The sequence below is a fragment of the Corvus hawaiiensis genome, chromosome 7, assembly GCF_020740725.1.
Source record: "Corvus hawaiiensis isolate bCorHaw1 chromosome 7, bCorHaw1.pri.cur, whole genome shotgun sequence".
Classification (NCBI taxonomy): Eukaryota; Metazoa; Chordata; class Aves; order Passeriformes; family Corvidae; genus Corvus; species Corvus hawaiiensis.
In genome coordinates this window covers 22,148,720-22,167,086 of record NC_063219.1, presented here as the reverse complement: position 1 = coordinate 22,167,086, position 18,367 = coordinate 22,148,720, and the positions used below count along the sequence as shown (strand labels likewise).

The window sequence follows — 18,367 nt, the reverse complement described above, 5'->3', positions numbered from 1 at the left end:
GGTACTTTTGTCTTAGTACTTTGATGTGATAATTTATGGTTGCTATTTGATTTAGGGATTGAAGTTTTAATGGCTCTCATTTTGATTACAGTTACACACCTCACTGTATATATTATACCGTACAAAAACTGTACTAATTCTTCAAATATTATCTACATTACTTTTATACTTGTATCTGTTTACTAGCTAGCAATATCAGGATTACTTATGATTTTTAAATAGATGTATTTAAGTGTTCATTTAATTGTATTTATAGTAATTTGGCTGGACTCTACAATGTGTGAACTGGACAAGGGGATTATGTCAATGCAAGAAGAGCATATTGACCAGATATGATTAATGAGGAAATGAAAATGATTCAGGGTTTGTAACTTGGTATCTTCTAAATGTTATTTTTCATTCTCTTTTTCTTTTTCCAGACTTTTATAGTATTGAATAAAGGGAAGGCAATATTCCGATTCAGTGCCACCTCTGCCCTGTACATGTTAACTCCTTTCAATCCTCTTAGAAAAATAGCTATTAAGATTTTGGTACATTCATATCCTTTTCCAGTGGTTAGTTTAAAACGGTAGTGAATGAGATGTTACTTAGTATTTAAATAATTCTCTGGCACATGTCCCAGGATCAATATGATCTGTAGTGCTTTGTCCCTCTTCTCTCTACTATTTCTGTCTTCTGTTCTTTTTCTCATTCTCCTTTTACATTTCTGTTCATGGCTGGATCCTAATATAGTAATACCAGAAGCCAGACAACCATCCTTTACAATTTCTGTGTCTTCTTTCTTCCCCCACATAATTTTTCCTTCCCTCTTATTTTTTTCTGTAATCATCACATCTTTTTTTCATCTTTTCCCCTCCTCCACATTTTTCATAAACTGCAGATATGTTGCTCAGACTACTTTCAGTTCTTCACTGACACTGTGTATTAAAATGAAGTCTTTGATCCCAGGCCTGTGCTTGCATGAATATTTAGTGAAACTACAGTTTCATTATTTCTTTTCATTTTCTGATTCAGATAACACTTGCAGAAAGATAGATTCCTAAAACAGCTTAGGTTTCTTGTTTTATTATGCATTCTTAGTCCTGTATGTATCTCACCTGTCTGTTTTATTTCTTGATCATTATTGCTTTATACACTCATAAGCCTACTGATGTTTTCATTTCAGTCTTCAAGCAGGTCATGAGATTTCCACATTGCAGGTAGAGATTTGAAAATATAAATTATTATAATTACGTAACTATTATTTGTCTTTTTCAGTGTTTTAATAGCTGACTATAGTAGGCATCCCACTGGTCTGATCCCAAATACCAATATGAGCAATGAGGGCATTGACTTCAGAAAGTCAGCTTACTTAAGGAACAAATACAAATGTTTGCACACTTGTATTTACAGAAGTCTAACATAAGCACAACAGAAGTAGTTTTGTGTTAGCATTGCATATAGGGATCCTAAGATTATGTAGACTAAATCTTGAGAGGATTTTTTTCAGTCTTTGGTATACTGGAAGACTGATATTACAATAGTTGGTATGTGTTGGATGTTGTTTTCAATGGCTAGCCTATGAATGACTTCCAAAATGATCATGATACTACATAGCCTGTTTTCAATTGGCTTGCTACAGATGCCACTACAAATAATTATTTTTCAAATATATGACACTCTTTACCATATTCTGGAGCGTTACTGAGTTATGTGGAATAATAGAAGATTGTGGGACTGAGGTATCGGTGAAGACCTAGTCAACAAAGTCGGAATGCTTAAACACGTTGTTTAAATTTATGGTAAGGTATATTATAGTTATTTTTCCACTAATGAAAGTGTAGTGTGGATTTGCAACTCTAAGAAGACATTTCATCAAAAAGGATTTTGAAAACCTATGCAAAGTACAGGCTGGTGAAACACTTGTAGCATGGTTTTTTATATTTTAAAAAATGTATTCCTTTCTCTTTTGCTCTGTTCATATATGAATTACATAAAGAGAAGCTAGTTTCTCAGTAAAGGATTTAAAATATATTCATTGCACAAATGAAAATCCAAAGAACTGTTGAATGTAGTGCCACATGTTTTTGACAGTTCAGAAGGCAGAGGTATTTATCATCACTTGAAGGTTTTTTTTAATTAATGTAAACCTGCAGAGAAAAGTTCACAAGGGGAACCTCACAGTACTTCTCATCCCATTATGTTCGGATTTCTGTTTAGGAGCACCACATGAACCTGCAGCTGTTCTCAAACTCGATCGAGCTTTGTCCTTTCTGTAGCTTTAGGTGTTGGTGCCATCATGTGGACGTTTTGTGGTTCATCTGCGTGGTTTTCATTTTGGTCGTTGTATTTTTGTACCTTAGAAGAATGTCAGCAGTTCTGAGAGTAAAATGTTGTAGATTTAGAGCGGTTCTGTTCAACTAAATGAAATTATTTATGACTTGGACCTGTTCCGGAATTCTATTTGGATTTCTTTTTTTGAGAATCACATGCGCCTTCCCCTCCCAACAGCATTTATATTACAAAAGTCATATATAAAACAAACAGCAATAAAATACTTTTCTTGCTAAGAGTTCCCTATGTTCTCTCCTACTATGTGGCAGCTAGCTTCCAATGTATCATCATGATAAGCAAAAATATTGATACATGCCTTATTTTATGGTAAAACATAAAAGTGAAGAAAATGTATTTTTCATTGCTCTGTATGCATGAAGCAGATCAGATTTGTCTAGATCATCTAAAAGAAATACTTTTTATGTTATTCCATGGAATTAGAAGCTAATACTTCAAATGTTGACATTTTTATTCAATAAGAAAAAATAATTTAGAGTTGGGGCTCTTTTTAAAATGTCTTTCAGATTTTTTAATTTTTAGTGTATGATTGTTCTCTTCTAGCTATAAAGCAGTGAAGGAAAGCTTTAACATATTCAAGGCTTTTCCCTGGCTATTAAAAGAGCAGTGAAGGGATAGATGGCTCCTGATAGTGAAAGTCTACCAAAGCAGTGTGTTATTTGATACTCTTTTTATGATATTTCCTGGCTTACATTCCTTAACTCTTGGCCTACATTATTCAGCATGCTTATCATGTGCACTATTTTGACCAACTGCGTATTTATGACCATGAGTAACCCTCCAGACTGGACAAAGAATGTAGAGTAAGTTAAATGGATTTTCTCTGAATAATATCCAGTAATCAGAAATAAACTACTGTAAATTACTTTAAATGAGGATGGCTTCCACTGGCAGCAGCTACCTTATTGGGATATCCTTGCAACAGCTATTCTGATGCTAGTTTGCTGTAACATTAAATACGTATAAGTGTCTCATGATAAGTTCTTTAATGTCCTTCCTCTGTTTGCAGTGCTAGATGGGAAACGTAAGAAAAGCTATCCTTATGATCATACAGAAAAAGTGGATTATAAATATTTTTGACTGTGTCCTATGTCACATCTGTGCAAGAATGCAGGGAAATGCACTCTTTCATCTCTCTTGAAATAACCATTACTGATAAAGGGACCATCTTATGGATGGCTGTGTTCATCACAGTGCAGCTTTCTCTTACCAAAATCAATGTAACAATGTAAAACTTGTTTGCAAAAAAAGCTATAAAAAAGTATTGAAATGGTTAGCTAATCATTGGTGTGATATGATGTCAGCTGCGAGGTGCCAATACACAATGACAGTTCCAAGGCTGCAGGCCGCAGTGTGAAACTGTTCTTGGGGCTTCCTTTCTGCTGCTTCTTCATTTCTTACTGCTTGGGCTGATACATGTCTGTTCAATCTTCAATAACCAAAAGTGAAATCCTAGGGCTATTAAGGTCAACAAAGACATTCTCATTTTGAGTTCAGTGTGAATACATATGTATTCAGGATATCTAGCATGTCATAAGTATTTATGATAAAGATTGGTTGCTTTGGTATTTCTTCATGTCTCTGTATTGTGCCATTTGGAGTTACCATGCATGTCCTCATACGTGGAGTAAAGTTCTGCAGGAAATAAATTCTTTAGTAATTGAACTGAAAACTTTTGTATTGGAAAACTGTTTTCAGGTTGGCTCAGTTAGAGTAAGCTTTTTAAGCAGTTTAATTTGAATTCCTTTTCATTAAAGATATAAATAAAACTAAGTTTCAGGATGACATCACTTGGACACAGAAGATGAAATTACTCAAAATGCCAGAATTACATATTTTTTTCAATTTACATTTCAACTACATTTTTTAGTCAAAATGAGTACCTGAATTTTATTGGCATTCATAAATATTTTTGGTTGTTCTTGCACTTGTTTGATTCCAGTACTACATCTGTCTTGCTGGAGGAGAAGTACTGGATATTCCTGCTCTGTAACACAGTTACAGAGGAATGAGGACTGATGAGGGTTGGCACTCGCCAGCTCTTGGTAATAAGCAACATTTCAGCATAAAAATAATATTGAAGAAAGGAATTTTTAACTGAAAGAAACTTCTAAAATCCTAATGTAATCCATCTGTGTGTTTTGTTATAACATGGATTCAGACTGGACATAAACATGCACCACTGTAGTAACTGGGAATTTTGCATGTGTCTTATTGTATAGATTATAGAAGTTGAATTTAAGCTATAGGTTATCAGTTTTTTAATCCTAATTTCATTCCTCTTTCCTTATGGTATGAATTATGCAGGTGTTAAAGTTGGATGTAACTGTCACTATTTCTTATGCCACTTAAAGTGAAGAAAACGAGAATAAAACAACTAGAGAGCATCAATTGCAAAGATAACATGATCTATAAACTCTGTCTTGCGTATTTTCCTCAGATACACATTCACTGGAATTTATACCTTTGAATCACTTATTAAAATTCTTGCAAGGGGCTTCTGTTTAGAAGATTTTACATTTCTCCGAGACCCATGGAATTGGCTAGATTTCACTGTCATCACATTTGCGTAAGTCTTCTACTTGTTTTTTTAAATAAAAATTCTTTCTGGTAGCATGAGATTAGTGACTAAAAATTGCCTCGTATCTTGTCAGCCAGAGTATTTGGAGCCTGGACTTCCTGCAGTTTCAATATGTTTCTTCTACCTCTTTTACACATTTTAGTATTTCTATCCAAGCATGTGCTGCAGAGGCCAGCATGGTGTGCCAGCCCATTAGGATTGTGAATGCCATCACCCTGAACTGTTCATATCCTGTCTCCTTTCTGCATACCAGAATTAAAGGAATCCTTTTGACTTCCTGCTGATAGCTGACCAGATTAGTTTTCAAACATCAAGTCAATGTGGTTTATTATTATAAAAATTAATTTAATTTTATGGCCAGAAGCATTTTTATAACACAGGCAAAATACAGTGAACGGTGAAAAGGTCTTGCTCAAAGACCCAAGCAAACAGAATAAAATCTGCCTCAATTCTGAGTAATTGTGATTTAATCCTACAGGTATGTAACAGAATTTGTAAACCTAGGCAATGTTTCAGCTCTTCGAACTTTCAGAGTATTGAGAGCTTTGAAAACTATTTCTGTAATTCCAGGTAAGAAGTAGTTGGTGTAAGGTGTTAGGCCCCTCGTATCTCCAACTGTTATTTGTGTGCTGTCATTGTGTTTGTGTGTGAACTCCCCTATTACAGATATGTGACAGAGTTTGTGGACCTGGGCAATGTCTCAGCGTTGAGAACATTCAGAGTTCTCCGAGCTTTGAAAACAATATCAGTCATTCCAGGTGAGAGCCAGGTTAAACACCGAGGCTGACTTTTGTCCTACAAAGGCTGTACTCACTTTTTTAAAGCATAAGCCTTGTTTGCTACACATTGTCAACAAACCAAAAAAGCAGGAGTCAAGACATGTAATTTTATTTAAATTGATTCATGCTTGTATTTAGTTGTATTTTCTTCTAAAAAAAAAATCAGCCTTTGAGTTTAACAAATTCTTGCATGAGATATTTGCAGTAAACAGCCTATGTGATTTGCATCTTATGACATCAAGCTTTCCTTTACATGTTTTAAATATAAGTTAATTTTAAGCTTTCATACTGATGCAAATTTTCTCATTTATTGAAGGCACTTGATATAGCAACTTAGTTCAGTTTTAAGTTATGTCTAAAAAATTAAACTCTAAAGGATAGCATGGGCCATGCATGGGGTATCGTTTTAAAGATGTCTTTCTTCTCCAAACCATCACCCCTCTTACACTGTAAGAAGATTATTATGATATCATTTGAATATTCACGTATAATGTCTTTACAATGGGGTTACTAATATAGAATACATCACAAAAGGTTCATAAAAGAAAGGTTTGGGCAAGAAGCATCAGCAAAAGCAAACAATGCTATTCTATGTAGGGTTGAGATGTAGCATGAATAATAAAATCACTTGTTTTGGCACAAACAATGTGTTTGGAATTATCTACTTTTTATTTTTATACACCATAAAATAAGTATAAACTTACATATTTTCATTCATCTTTCCAAATAATAAGGCTTTTCATGAAAATTATTGTGTCACAAATTACTAGTCTTTTTGCATGAAATCTTTACCAGGAAAGCAGTCACATGATTTTTTGTGTGTGTTTAGAATCTATTTAACATCATAATAAAAATCTTATCTCTTTGCAGGCCTGAAGACTATTGTGGGAGCCCTGATTCAGTCTGTGAAGAAGCTCTCAGATGTGATGATCCTGACTGTGTTTTGTCTGAGTGTATTTGCACTGATAGGGCTGCAGCTGTTCATGGGCAACTTGAGGAATAAATGCCTGCAGTGGCCTCCAGACAATTCTACTTTCGAAACAACTGTTATTTCCATTTTTAATAGCTCTATAGGTGAAAATGGTACATTTATTAATGCAACAATGACAACATTTAACTGGGATGAGTACATCGAAGACAAAAGTAAGAGTTAATTATATCATCTACTGCATTGATTTTCTGGTATTGATTTAAACAGATTTGAGAACATCAGTATCTTTCCCTTGCCTTTAAAAGTGTGTAACCTGGCCAAGAAACATAAAAGCACTCATTTTTCTCTACTAAATAAAAGCACAGTCATTATATAATTTAACATACTCATAATATTATACTGGGTAGCAAATTATCTTTTTTACCTTTCACTGAATATGACTTTTAGAGTAAAATCACATTGCAGCATAAACCAGAAATTTCCGTGCTAGCTTCAAGCCTCCTGAAATAGTGTGACAGCCCTAACATGGGATCTGAAATGTAAGAGCTAGGTTAGTGCAAGATAGTGCTCAATATAATAAGCCCACATCTGAACATCAGCTAGCCCAAGAATCCTGCCAGAGCACGTAAACGTAGCTACGTTGTTCCTCCTGGAGTTGAGTGCCTCTGCGCCACATGCCCTTGCACAGCACAGACGCACCTTTAAGAGAATACTGGTGATTTATCCCATCTTTCTTGCAAAATAAGAACTAGATTCCACATTTATGTCTTTTAATTTGTTTCTTATCTTTGGAAAATCAAGAAATGAGCATTTTGTACCTCATAGTACACTATTCCCACCATTTTAGGTAGTTAATGTTAGTATTGTGTTAACAAAACTTGTTGAAAAATTCAGATAAAACAACTCTGAACATATATATAGTACATTGCTATTTTGTCTTTCATAATACTATTGTTAATCTCTCCCATTTATCTGTTCAGCCTCTTCTATTTATTTTAGTGTATTTAGTATATTTAATGTATTCATAATTAGGCCTAATAGGTTTTTAATTAAGTCTGTATAAATATTTTGACTGGTGACTATATCACTGAAAGTTAGGAAACCTCAGTTTAAGAATGAAATGCTTTTGTATCCAAGTCTCATTGCCTTATAATCTTTTAATATACTTATCATCTCAGCATGCTTGAAATATACAAATGTCATGCAAAATATTGGATCATAACCTATTCTTAAAGCCATCTGAGGAACAGATTCCATTCCATTCCCCTTTAGTTGTTTCTGGTACTATGACACACAAATAGAAAGGGTTTTTTTCTAAATATCTGACCTACATTTTCCTAATTTCAGATTGAATATATTACTACGTCTGCTGTGGACTTAGAACTAAGATTATCATAGACTACTTTATATTAGTCTTTATGCAGTTATCCTCTATATTTCTGGTCTTTCCTAAGTCAAGTGATCCTATTTTCTGTTTTGCATTTTCTATACCTATTTTCTTTTTTTTTTTTCTTTTTTTGAATCTTTCCAGTTAGTCTGGCATTTTTTTCTTGTTGTTGTTTTTCTTTTGCCCTTTTTTGTACAGCTTTTGTTTGCTTGAGGTTTTTTGAGATCCTCAAATTGGGTACTAACTCCTCCAGCAATTGCTTCTGATTTGTATCTTTCCCTCATGCCATATATGCAACATTCCTATTAACACATTTCAAAATTACCTCATTTTTATGTCATCACTGTATTGTTGATTCACAGTCAATTTGTACTTTGTGACAGGTATTGCATCTTTTTGTACAGCGGTGGATGTGGCCACATCCTGACTGTATTGTATTTATGTATTTGATTTTGCCTTGATAAGTGTAGCATTTTCCACTTGTCTCTATTGGAATAAATCCAATTGCTTTTACTTGTCAATTTGTAAAGGTCATTCTAAATTTCAAATACCTTTTCTCTAGCTTAATGTCTTCAGAATACTTGATGCATTTTTTTTCTATTGCTTTGTGTTCTGAGTTAGTAATGAAACTTGTTAGAAAACCATGTCTAGCACAGATACCTGGGATATCTTCAGAGAGTTGCCCTTATGAATTGGCACTGGGTCACTGGCAACTGCTCTCTAAGAACTTTCTTCAAGTATTTTGTGGTATTTCCAGCCAGAACATATCTCCTTTATTTCTATCTGGAATTGTCATGTAGGACTTGTACCCATTACTGTTCTGTTATTAAGTTGGCAGGAGACAGGAATAGTTTTGTATCTGGCATATTTTCTACAAACTCATATTTGCTATTTTTATCGTTTTATCATTATCATTTTCGTATTAAAAAAAAATCTTACTTAAGTGTTTTCCAAAGTAGTGGACTGAAAGTGGAGCTGTGCCACATAAGAATGTGTATTAGGCCCACAGACAGTTTTGCAAGTTCTGCTTGGAGCCCGTTTGCATCTTTAAACTTCTTTTTAAGTAGGGGTTAGATGTCTCACAGGGTCTGACTGTGTGATCACCAGAATGTCTGAAAACCCACTGATTTCTTATATGATATCTGAGACTAGAATTGCAGATACATAAATTATGGACATAATTTCTCTCTCTCTGTAAAGTAAGCAGATTTTATGCTGCCTCTATTGTATACTGGTGATGACAGAGTAGAAGCAGTCAGTAGGAACTGGTTGCAATTCTCTTCTTGTCTGTTTAGCATTAGCCCTCAGTTCATGCCAGCTAAGCTAGTCCATGCCATCTGGCAGTGAATCTCATGGAACCATCTGCTTCCTGAGAACAGCCAGAACATACCTAATTCTGGCAACTTTAGCTTAATGTGCCACCTGACCCAAAAATCTCCATTAGAGATTCCCATTTTACCCTAAGAATGCCAAACTAGGAATTGATGGCAAAATGTGTTTCCCTTTCTGTTGCAAAGAAGGGAAAATAAAATAAAATAGAAGAATTTGTTGTGGGCTTTTAGGGCTTCTATCTCTTTAAATTATATTTTACCTCATCTTAATAGTTAGCCTAAATGTTCAAGTACATTGCTATTGAATTTTGTGTATTAGTTTTGCCTAATGTACAATAAAAGCTTGGTTTCTCCCTCAGCTGTTCAAATCAAGATCCAATTAGAAATTTCTTGAGCATGTTGTGTTATCACATAATCAACTGGAAAAGACTTTTGAGATCATCGAGCCAAACCTATGACCTAACACCACCATATCAACTAGACCATGGTACTGAGTGCTATGTTGTCTTTCCTTAAACACCTCCAGGGACTGTGACTCCACCACCTCCCTGGGCAGTCCATTCCAATGTCTAATCACCCTTTCTGTGAAGAAATTCTTCCTTATGTCCAACCTAAACTTTCCCTGGCACAGCTTACAGCTGTGTCCTTTCATCCTGTCTCTGGTTGGCTGGGAGAAGAAACTGACCCCCACATGGCTACAACCTCCTTCCAGGGAGTTGTAGAGACTGACAAGGCCTCCCCTGATTCTTCTGTTCTCCAGGCTAAACACCCCCAGCTCCCTCAGCTGCTCCTCACAGAACTTGTGCTCCACAACCTTCACCAGCTTCCTTGCCCTTCTCTGGACGCAGTCCAGCACCTCAACATCCCTCCTGAACTGAGAGGCCCACAACTAGACACAGCACTCGAGGGGTGACCTCACTGGTGCTGAGTACAGGGAAAAAATCTCTTCCCTAGTATTTCAGGGTTTTTTTCAAGGAATACTTGGATAAAATAATATGTAATGAATAATTATAATTGAATAATACTAAACATTATGTATCAAAATGCGCAAATGAAGGCAGAGAATTGCCCTCATCCTTTGCCTCATTTTCCTGGTATTTTTTTGATTTGCTAACATACACAATCTGGTATTCCACCCATTATATCTTATAATTTGGTTAGGTTGCTAAGAATTAACTGTATAACTAACTTTCTGTTTTCTAAAGAAAGGCTAACTTGAAGATTCTGTAGGAAGTAATTTTCCTGTCAAAACAATACTTACTATGCTTTTTTCATTCCTAACCACTGTATATTGCAGTTGAACATTCTGTTAGCTCTGCTAATTTCTTTCATGTGTAAAAGTCTGTATAATTCCTCAATTTTCATTAGGCATAAATATTATCTTTCTCATCACCTTTTTGATTTTTTTTTTTTTAAACAGGTCATTTCTACTTCTTGGAAGGACAAAATGATGCACTACTGTGTGGCAATAGCTCAGATGCAGGGTAAGAAAATGATCATCATTCTTCTTTATGCATCAAAGAAAAATAATTAGCTACTTAGAATAGCTCAGGTAGTCAACTTTAATATCAAGTGTACTATAGAATTGCAAATTACCAGTGTTTTGCATTTGAAGCTATACCTAAATACAACCATCTCTGTGACTTGAATTTACACAGGCATGTCCATCAGCCTCTTAGGCTACTTTTGTAAAAGTAACCACATGAATGATCTGTGCATAAATGTTGCTGCCAGCTTGCTGACAACTGTTTATCAGCCGTGCTACTTGATGTTCTTCTCTTGTCCTGGTGGAGATATGTTATGACAAATTGTGGGGAAGGGTAGAATGCTATTAGTTATATTATTAAAGCATTGAAATATTATTAGGAAGTGGAATTACAAAGTGAAAAATAGTAAGCTATACATTTTTATCTTAGGTATGTAGAATAATATTTTACTTGTTCATAATTTCATCAGAAACTAGTACTCCTGAACAATTTTGTTTTACTGCAGCATATCGTAATGTAGAGTAGTTGTTAAAAATAGCATTTCCTCTTCTTTTGTAGTCAATGCCCAGAAGGATATATATGTGTGAAAGCTGGTAGAAACCCCAACTATGGCTACACAAGTTTTGATACATTCAGTTGGGCATTCTTGTCACTGTTTCGATTGATGACTCAGGACTTTTGGGAGAATCTTTACCAGCTGGTGAGGACTTATTAAAATAAACAGCACCATCACCAATACCATTACTACATAGTACTTGCATAGTTATTTTCATTCACTTGTCCTTAAGGCCTTTGGAACAGAAATGATCTTTAATTTCATACATGTAAACTATTGTCTAAAACAGTAAGGCCCTTATTTATGATTTAGAAACTCGTGTGCTTCTTAAATACAAGGAATAGCTGCTATTTTATGAAGATGGTTAAGCATTATTGTTTGTGTACCTAAATGAATAAATGAATTTAAGTTGTTAAAGTTTCTTACCCAAATATGCTATAAATAGATGCTATGTTAAATTAATTTGCAGTCTAGTACAAATATGTTTTGTTTGAAAATGTTACATCTTGTCCCTGAACTACACATATCCATACCTGAAAGACAGCAATTTTGTCCACTGTAACATTTTGTATAATGAAATATTTTTGTGGGAGTGTAGTTTGGGACTGATGAGACAAGAAGCTAAGGTGCTGATCAGTGGCCCCACCTACTGTTAAATTTAAAGGCTGTAATGTAGGTGTATAGATTCTTATTGGTATAAGTTCTGAAGTATTCAGAATTGGATTTGCCTTGACAATAGTAGACACAAAACTTTTTCATATGTATCCAGGATATAATAATTCTGTAAGGAAAAAGTAACAAAAGAATCTTGTGCTAACACAAATCAATCTTACAATGTTTTTCTAAATTATAACACAGAGGCTAACTTACTATGCAACAGTATTTAAAGTCTGCTAAAAAAGTGTATTATCTCTTTTTCTCCAGACCCTTCGTGCTGCTGGGAAAACATATATGATATTTTTTGTTTTGGTCATTTTCTTGGGTTCTTTCTACCTGATCAACTTGATCCTGGCTGTGGTCGCCATGGCCTATGAGGAACAGAATCAAGCAACAATGGAAGAAGCAGAGCAGAAAGAGGCAGAATTTCAGCAAATGCTGGAACAACTGAAAAAGCAACAGGAAGAAGCTCAGGTATCCCTGTAAAGTAAAATTTCTTCTTCCATTCATGACTGTGAACGGATGCTTTATGTCCACATATGAGAATACTTTTACTCCCCTACTCCTAACAATATATTACTTTGTCTCATAAATTCCTTCATATTGTAAACAATCTTTAATGTTTTCCATTGCACTTTTTTTTGCTGGTTTGAGTGAAGCTGTTAATTTGTGTCAAAAATAATAACCAACAAGCTGAAGCACTGGATTTTCAAATTGGAGATGGAAATTAACTTTTTAACTTTTTAACGGAGCACTTGAACACGTTGCCCAGAGTGCTTGTGGAGGTAATGAAAAGCTGTCTGGATATTGTCCTTGGGCAGTCTGCTTTAGATGACCCTGTCTGTGCTGGAGAGTTTGACACGATGACCTCCAGAGGTTACCTTCCAACCTCAACCATTCTGTGATTGTCTGAAATGGAGGTGGAGATGTGGAAAAAAAATCCAAAGAGTAATTCTGCTTATAAAAGTAACAGAAGCAAAACTATTGTAGGTGATGGTGCTTCAGCAATATTTGGCTTTTTCTACTCCCTACGCATCTCTCACAGCAGAAAGCCATAGCTTTCCAGTTCTAAAGAGAACTGGAAAATGTGGAGAAACCAAAGAAAACACTTCTGTGGTACAAATGGAATGATTACATATGCTTTGAAATTCCTTTTCATTTTTTGAAGGCTCTCAAATCTTTAATAGAATAATTGGTAATGTCTGCTTGGCATGTGGCCACATAGAGCAGAAGTTGAACTATGTCTTCCACATAAGCACATTACTAAAGTCAGCAATCAGGATTTTTCTTTCATTGGTCAGTTGCAATCTGTTGGGGGAGAATTGTGGGGGATTTTTGTTTTTTTGGTTTTTTAGCCTGTAAATAAATGTTAATAAAATTCTCCACACATTTTGAAAATAAAACAGCAACAAGTATGTAATACTGTGTAGTTTAACTCAAACCTCTGATTATTATTTGCAAAACTGAGATATCAAAATTACAAGAGATCTTTAACAGACTAGGGAGTATTCAAAATCCATCAAAATGCTGTAAGAAAGTGTTGCTTCCTGTTAACAGGGATTTTACCACCTGTTTGAGCCTTGATTCTTTATTTTTACATAGTACTTCAGATGAAAAATTCATTGCAACATGTTGCTTCAATCTGAAACAGATGCTTGTTAACTTGGTTTTTTGACAGCCCAGTTTTCCCTTGGGTTACTCTTGCTCCTGGTTTATGGAGCAGTGGCAAATTATGGTTTCTGTGGTAATTCACAAATTATACTTCTTATGATATGCTGGGTTTGGTGAAGTGGAAACATTGTTTTTATTTCAAAATACTAATTTCTTTAAGAGTGGCAATAAATTTGAAATAGTGAGTGGTGTGTGTATTTGTATAAATGCTGTAAATTGCACATGTGCTTGTATGTATAGGCGGCGGCAGCAGCTGCAGCAGCTGACTCAAGAGATTATAGTGGAGTAGGTGGAATAGGTGGATTCTCCGAAAGTTCTTCTGAGGCATCAAAACTGAGCTCAAAGAGTGCTAAAGAGAGAAGGAATAGAAGAAAGAAAAAAAAGCAAAAAGAACAATCTGAAGGCGAGGAAAAGGATGGGGAAGAATTTCACAAATCTGAGTCAGAGGACAGCATCAAAAAGAAAGGTTTCCGATTTTCCATTGAGGGGAATAGACTGACATACGAAAAGAGATTCTCTTCCCCGCACCAGGTACCACAGTATTATTACCTCTTAAACACCTTTTTTTTGTCTACTCATCATATAAACAAAGTCCTGTAAAGTAGTTTGGTAAATTCTTGCAAGATACCATGCATTCATTAATATCCTAAATCAAAGACTAACCAAGTAAAAACTTGCAGCCAAATAGGAAACTGTAAGAATTTGAGAGATTTTGGTTTTACTCTGAGTTAATGTGTGAAAAATCAAAATTACATGTATTAAGTAACATGAACTGTGTTTCAAGCTTCTTAATGAAAATGGACTGATCTCCCCATGAAGTTGGATGTATTCAGCATGATGAGTGGCTTCAAAACATGGTGCATACATACAAAATGTAATGTTTCAAATGAGGAAAGTGTTAAAATTTGGGATGCAAAAAGCTCAGTAGAAATTACATTAATGCTCATGTGAAATTTGAGAAATTAATTGATGTGAGAACATTAATTGTGTTATCTTAAGGTGGAAATATGTGTGGCAATGTGTCTTTGCATGTGGTCTCATACTGAAACACCAGTGACTCAGAGTGCCATCTGCATCTCCCATCCAGACATTTATTTCATTTGATAGTTTTGTAATGTTTTATCTTCTACAGTTTTCAAAGCTCCTCTTCATTTGCCCACCTCTCACTCTCCGCTTAGCACTGCAAGTCCAGATCTCGCATACATTTTCTCCTTTTTCTGCCCCTTTTTGTGCCTCAATATGCTTCTTTTATCTCCACCTTCGCAATTTTCCCTGGTCTTTATGACTTGCTTTCTCCCTCTTTTTAGTCATTATTACTAAACTCATTCCTGCCTTTTTAATCCTCTTCTATTTCTGTCTCTGGAAAGCCTGTTTCATCCCTTAATAGATCATGAGTGTTCATACTCTCTTCATGTATTGTTTTCTCCAGCTCCCATTCTCAAAGAAGCTCAGACCTCTTCATCCAATATTTTCTTACTAAAGACTGTCCTCCTTAGATCAGACTGTGGTGGGAATATAATGTTTCCAGCTATTTCTGCCACTCCTTACACTCACTTCCTAATGTATTTCCTTTTTCAATAGTAATGCATCCTTCCCCCCACCCCACCTCCGTGGTCTGCCACCGTTTTATGTTGTTAACTGTCTAACTAATCTCTGTGAGGCTTCATTGCTGAGTTTAGTTCATGATTCATTCTGTTCCTTATACAAATTTTCTCACATATCGGCTTCAACTTCATGTTGAAGATCCATCGGATCCCTTAGGTGCATATTCTTGCCTGTCTCATCATTCAAACTGCAGCCTTATTCAACTGCAGCTCAATTCATCCATCTTGTAAGAAATGAAGCATTCCTCATACAACTCTTTCTTCTAACATTTTCATCTCCAAGTTCATTTACAGTTGTTTGACTATGACAGTCTAGAAATCACCTCCCCTCTGGTTTTCCAACCCTAGTACCTTTTCACTGTGGATTCTAACCACTAAACAGATGTTCCACTCACCAGTTTTTTAGTAACATTTTCCTAGAGAGAACTCAGGCTTATATATCATCTTTGACTTTCTCCTTGGCATTTCATTTTCTTTCAATGTAAATGACCATTTTATTCCTCTTGAAATCTTACTCTTCCTAACATTTATAACTTTGTCTCCTCTCAATTCTCCTGGTTTAGAAGATCCTTTTACCCCTTTGACAGTTTTCTAAGGGACTTCCACAAGGCCTTTTGCTAGATCCCTTTTCTCTCTCTTTTTCTCTTCTTTTTTTTTTTTTTTTTTTTTTTTAAACTCTATTCTGGACCCACAACTCTGAATCATTTTTAACTTGGACCTCTTTACTGCTGTATTCATCAAGAGTATTGTTGCAAAGACCACTAACCTATCCCATTGCTTTTCCTTAATCTGCTAGTAAACATATTTACCTAAAGAATTTTTTTTAATACCATGAAACATACTGTACCTAAAGTTCCTTCCAACCCACCTTGTCTACTTACAGTAAACAAGTCCCAGCTTTGACTGACCCATACCAGCATTCATAACCTCCTGTTAAATTTTCAAACTAGTTTCTTTGAGCCCTTTCTGGTATGCTGCCCTTCATGCTTGGAAGAAGCTCCCATGAGTTTTCACAGAACACTTCATTGCTTTCCTCAAATCCCTCTTTAAAACTCTCTTTTACCATGCTGCCTACAGAAAGCTTGACAGGGAAGTGACTTCAGGTGAGCTAAGATAACTGTTTATCATACTCATCAATTTTGCCTCTGTGTATTCCCTCTCTTTTTGTATCCATCTGTTGTGTTACATTTAAATGATAAGTTCTTTGCAGAGTGCCTTTTTGTTCTGCATTTTGCAGTCTCTAGAACAATGGGGTTCAGGTCCACAAAGATACGTTTTAGAAGAGAAACAAAGACACTGCTTCATTATGTATCATCTGCTGTTCATAGAGGTCTTGGGTGAAATCAGGTGCTAATACTTATCAATCAAGGCAATTACTGATACGAATTAAAATTAAGAACATGTATAATTGTTTGTAAGATTAGAGCATTATTTTGACTCTAATACTGAAGAGATCCTCCCATAGCAGAACATTTACTCATATGAGTAAACTGATGTAGATTAGCAAACCCGATCATACAAAATTACAGGCAAATTATTGCATATTCAGGATAGCTAAGACTTTAAAAAAGAAATAAGAAACCCATTATGGCCCACTTGACTAGTATCTGAAAAGATATGTATGTTTTTTAAACTAGGCAGTATTTGGGAGCTACTTCTATGTGCAGACTGAGTCACAGAAAATTTGCCTAAAAATTTTATTTACTCAGCCTGTCATACTAATGCCAGCCTGGGGTAAACAGTGTCTAGATATACTTACTCAGTTTATGCACAGTTGATAATAACATAGGCAGAATAGCAGAGGAAACAATTCTGTCAAGCAGTTTCTTTTACTCTAATTAAACAGATTAATTTCATATACCCAAAGCAGTAAAATAACTAGTCTTTGTCTGTCACTTATGTTCTCTTTGTTTACTACCCAAAAGGGAGTGTATTAGGGGGGGGACTGTACCAGTTCATTTCTTCTTAGACGACCTTACCCTTTAAGACATTGTGGATTTTTCCTCTGTATGGAAATGTTGTATTTTAAAGGATTTCCTTCTGATAATAATTGTTTTTATTTACCTGCAGTCCTTGCTGAGCATTCGTGGCTCCCTGTTTTCCCCAAGGCGCAACAGCAGAACAAGTCTTTTCAGCTTCAGAGGTCGAGCAAAGGATGTAGGATCAGAAAATGACTTTGCTGATGATGAGCACAGCACTTTTGAAGACAATGAGAGCAGAAGAGATTCTCTCTTTGTTCCTCATAGACATGGTGAACGGCGCAACAGTAACATTAGCCAGGCCAGTAGGTCATCCAGAACAGTACCTGCACTTCCAGCAAATGGGAAGATGCACAGCACTGTGGATTGCAACGGAGTAGTTTCTTTAGTTGGTGGGCCGCCAGCTCTGACATCGCCTACGGGACAGCTTCTGCCAGAGGTGATGATTGATAAAGCAGCCACTGCTAGCAATGTAAGAAAGTCTGCAATAGCTCAGGCATGATGTTCTCTCCCTGTATGATCAGTCACTGTTTCCACAAAATTTAGTCACATGGCAACGATGACCTTTCTGGCTAAGCTGTGAATGCTCCTTTCATGTATTCTGGCTGTAAGCTAATAAACTAAAATTATCCAGCTCTCATTAACTAAATATGTGAAAATGCATGCTAATTAAGTGGGAATTAACAGAATAGCATAGTAAACCATTGAATAAATTTAGTTTGTGTAGTCTTACACCCATTGATTCATTATGGTTAGACTTAACTGTATGGTTCTGTACTTGTATATCAGAAAGGATATCAAAATGGAAAAAAGAAATTAATTACATTTACTTAATGGAATATATTAAAGTATATATACATAGTGAGTATTTAGCTTCCTGCTGTCCATATGTGAAACTTTTGATGTTACCCTGGTAGTACAACATGCAAGGGTTGTGATAGTGTTCCTGTAATATAGCTAATTTTTCTATGGGTTTTTTATGTCAACATTACTAAATATTTTTTCTTTTGTTTGAAAAATGTGCTAGGAAATTCATAGTTTATTCTAAATTAAGAGTTATCTTAAGAAAATAC

The 18,367-nt window shown here is 35.4% G+C and overlaps 1 protein-coding gene across 5 annotated transcripts in view; it reads left to right on the top strand.

Moving 5' to 3' along the window:
- SCN2A (sodium voltage-gated channel alpha subunit 2) overlaps positions 1–18,367 on the top strand; it is a 76,453-nt gene that overhangs the window by 23,925 nt on the left and 34,161 nt on the right. For 2 of the 5 annotated variants that reach the window (XM_048309155.1, XM_048309157.1), the window contains exons 3-12: positions 420–538; positions 3,045–3,134; positions 4,772–4,900; positions 5,579–5,670; positions 6,562–6,834; positions 10,761–10,824; positions 11,386–11,527; positions 12,308–12,514; positions 13,952–14,242; positions 17,386–17,766. In XM_048309155.1, coding sequence (XP_048165112.1) covers positions 420–538; positions 3,045–3,134; positions 4,772–4,900; positions 5,579–5,670; positions 6,562–6,834; positions 10,761–10,824; positions 11,386–11,527; positions 12,308–12,514; positions 13,952–14,242; positions 17,386–17,766 — 1,788 coding nt within the window. Of the gene's footprint in view, positions 1–419; positions 539–3,044; positions 3,135–4,771; positions 4,901–5,390; positions 5,483–5,578; positions 5,671–6,561; positions 6,835–10,760; positions 10,825–11,385; positions 11,528–12,307; positions 12,515–13,951; positions 14,243–17,385; positions 17,767–18,367 lie in introns of all 5 variants that reach the window. The other 3 variants (XM_048309158.1, XM_048309159.1, XM_048309156.1) reach the window with 3 other exon arrangements.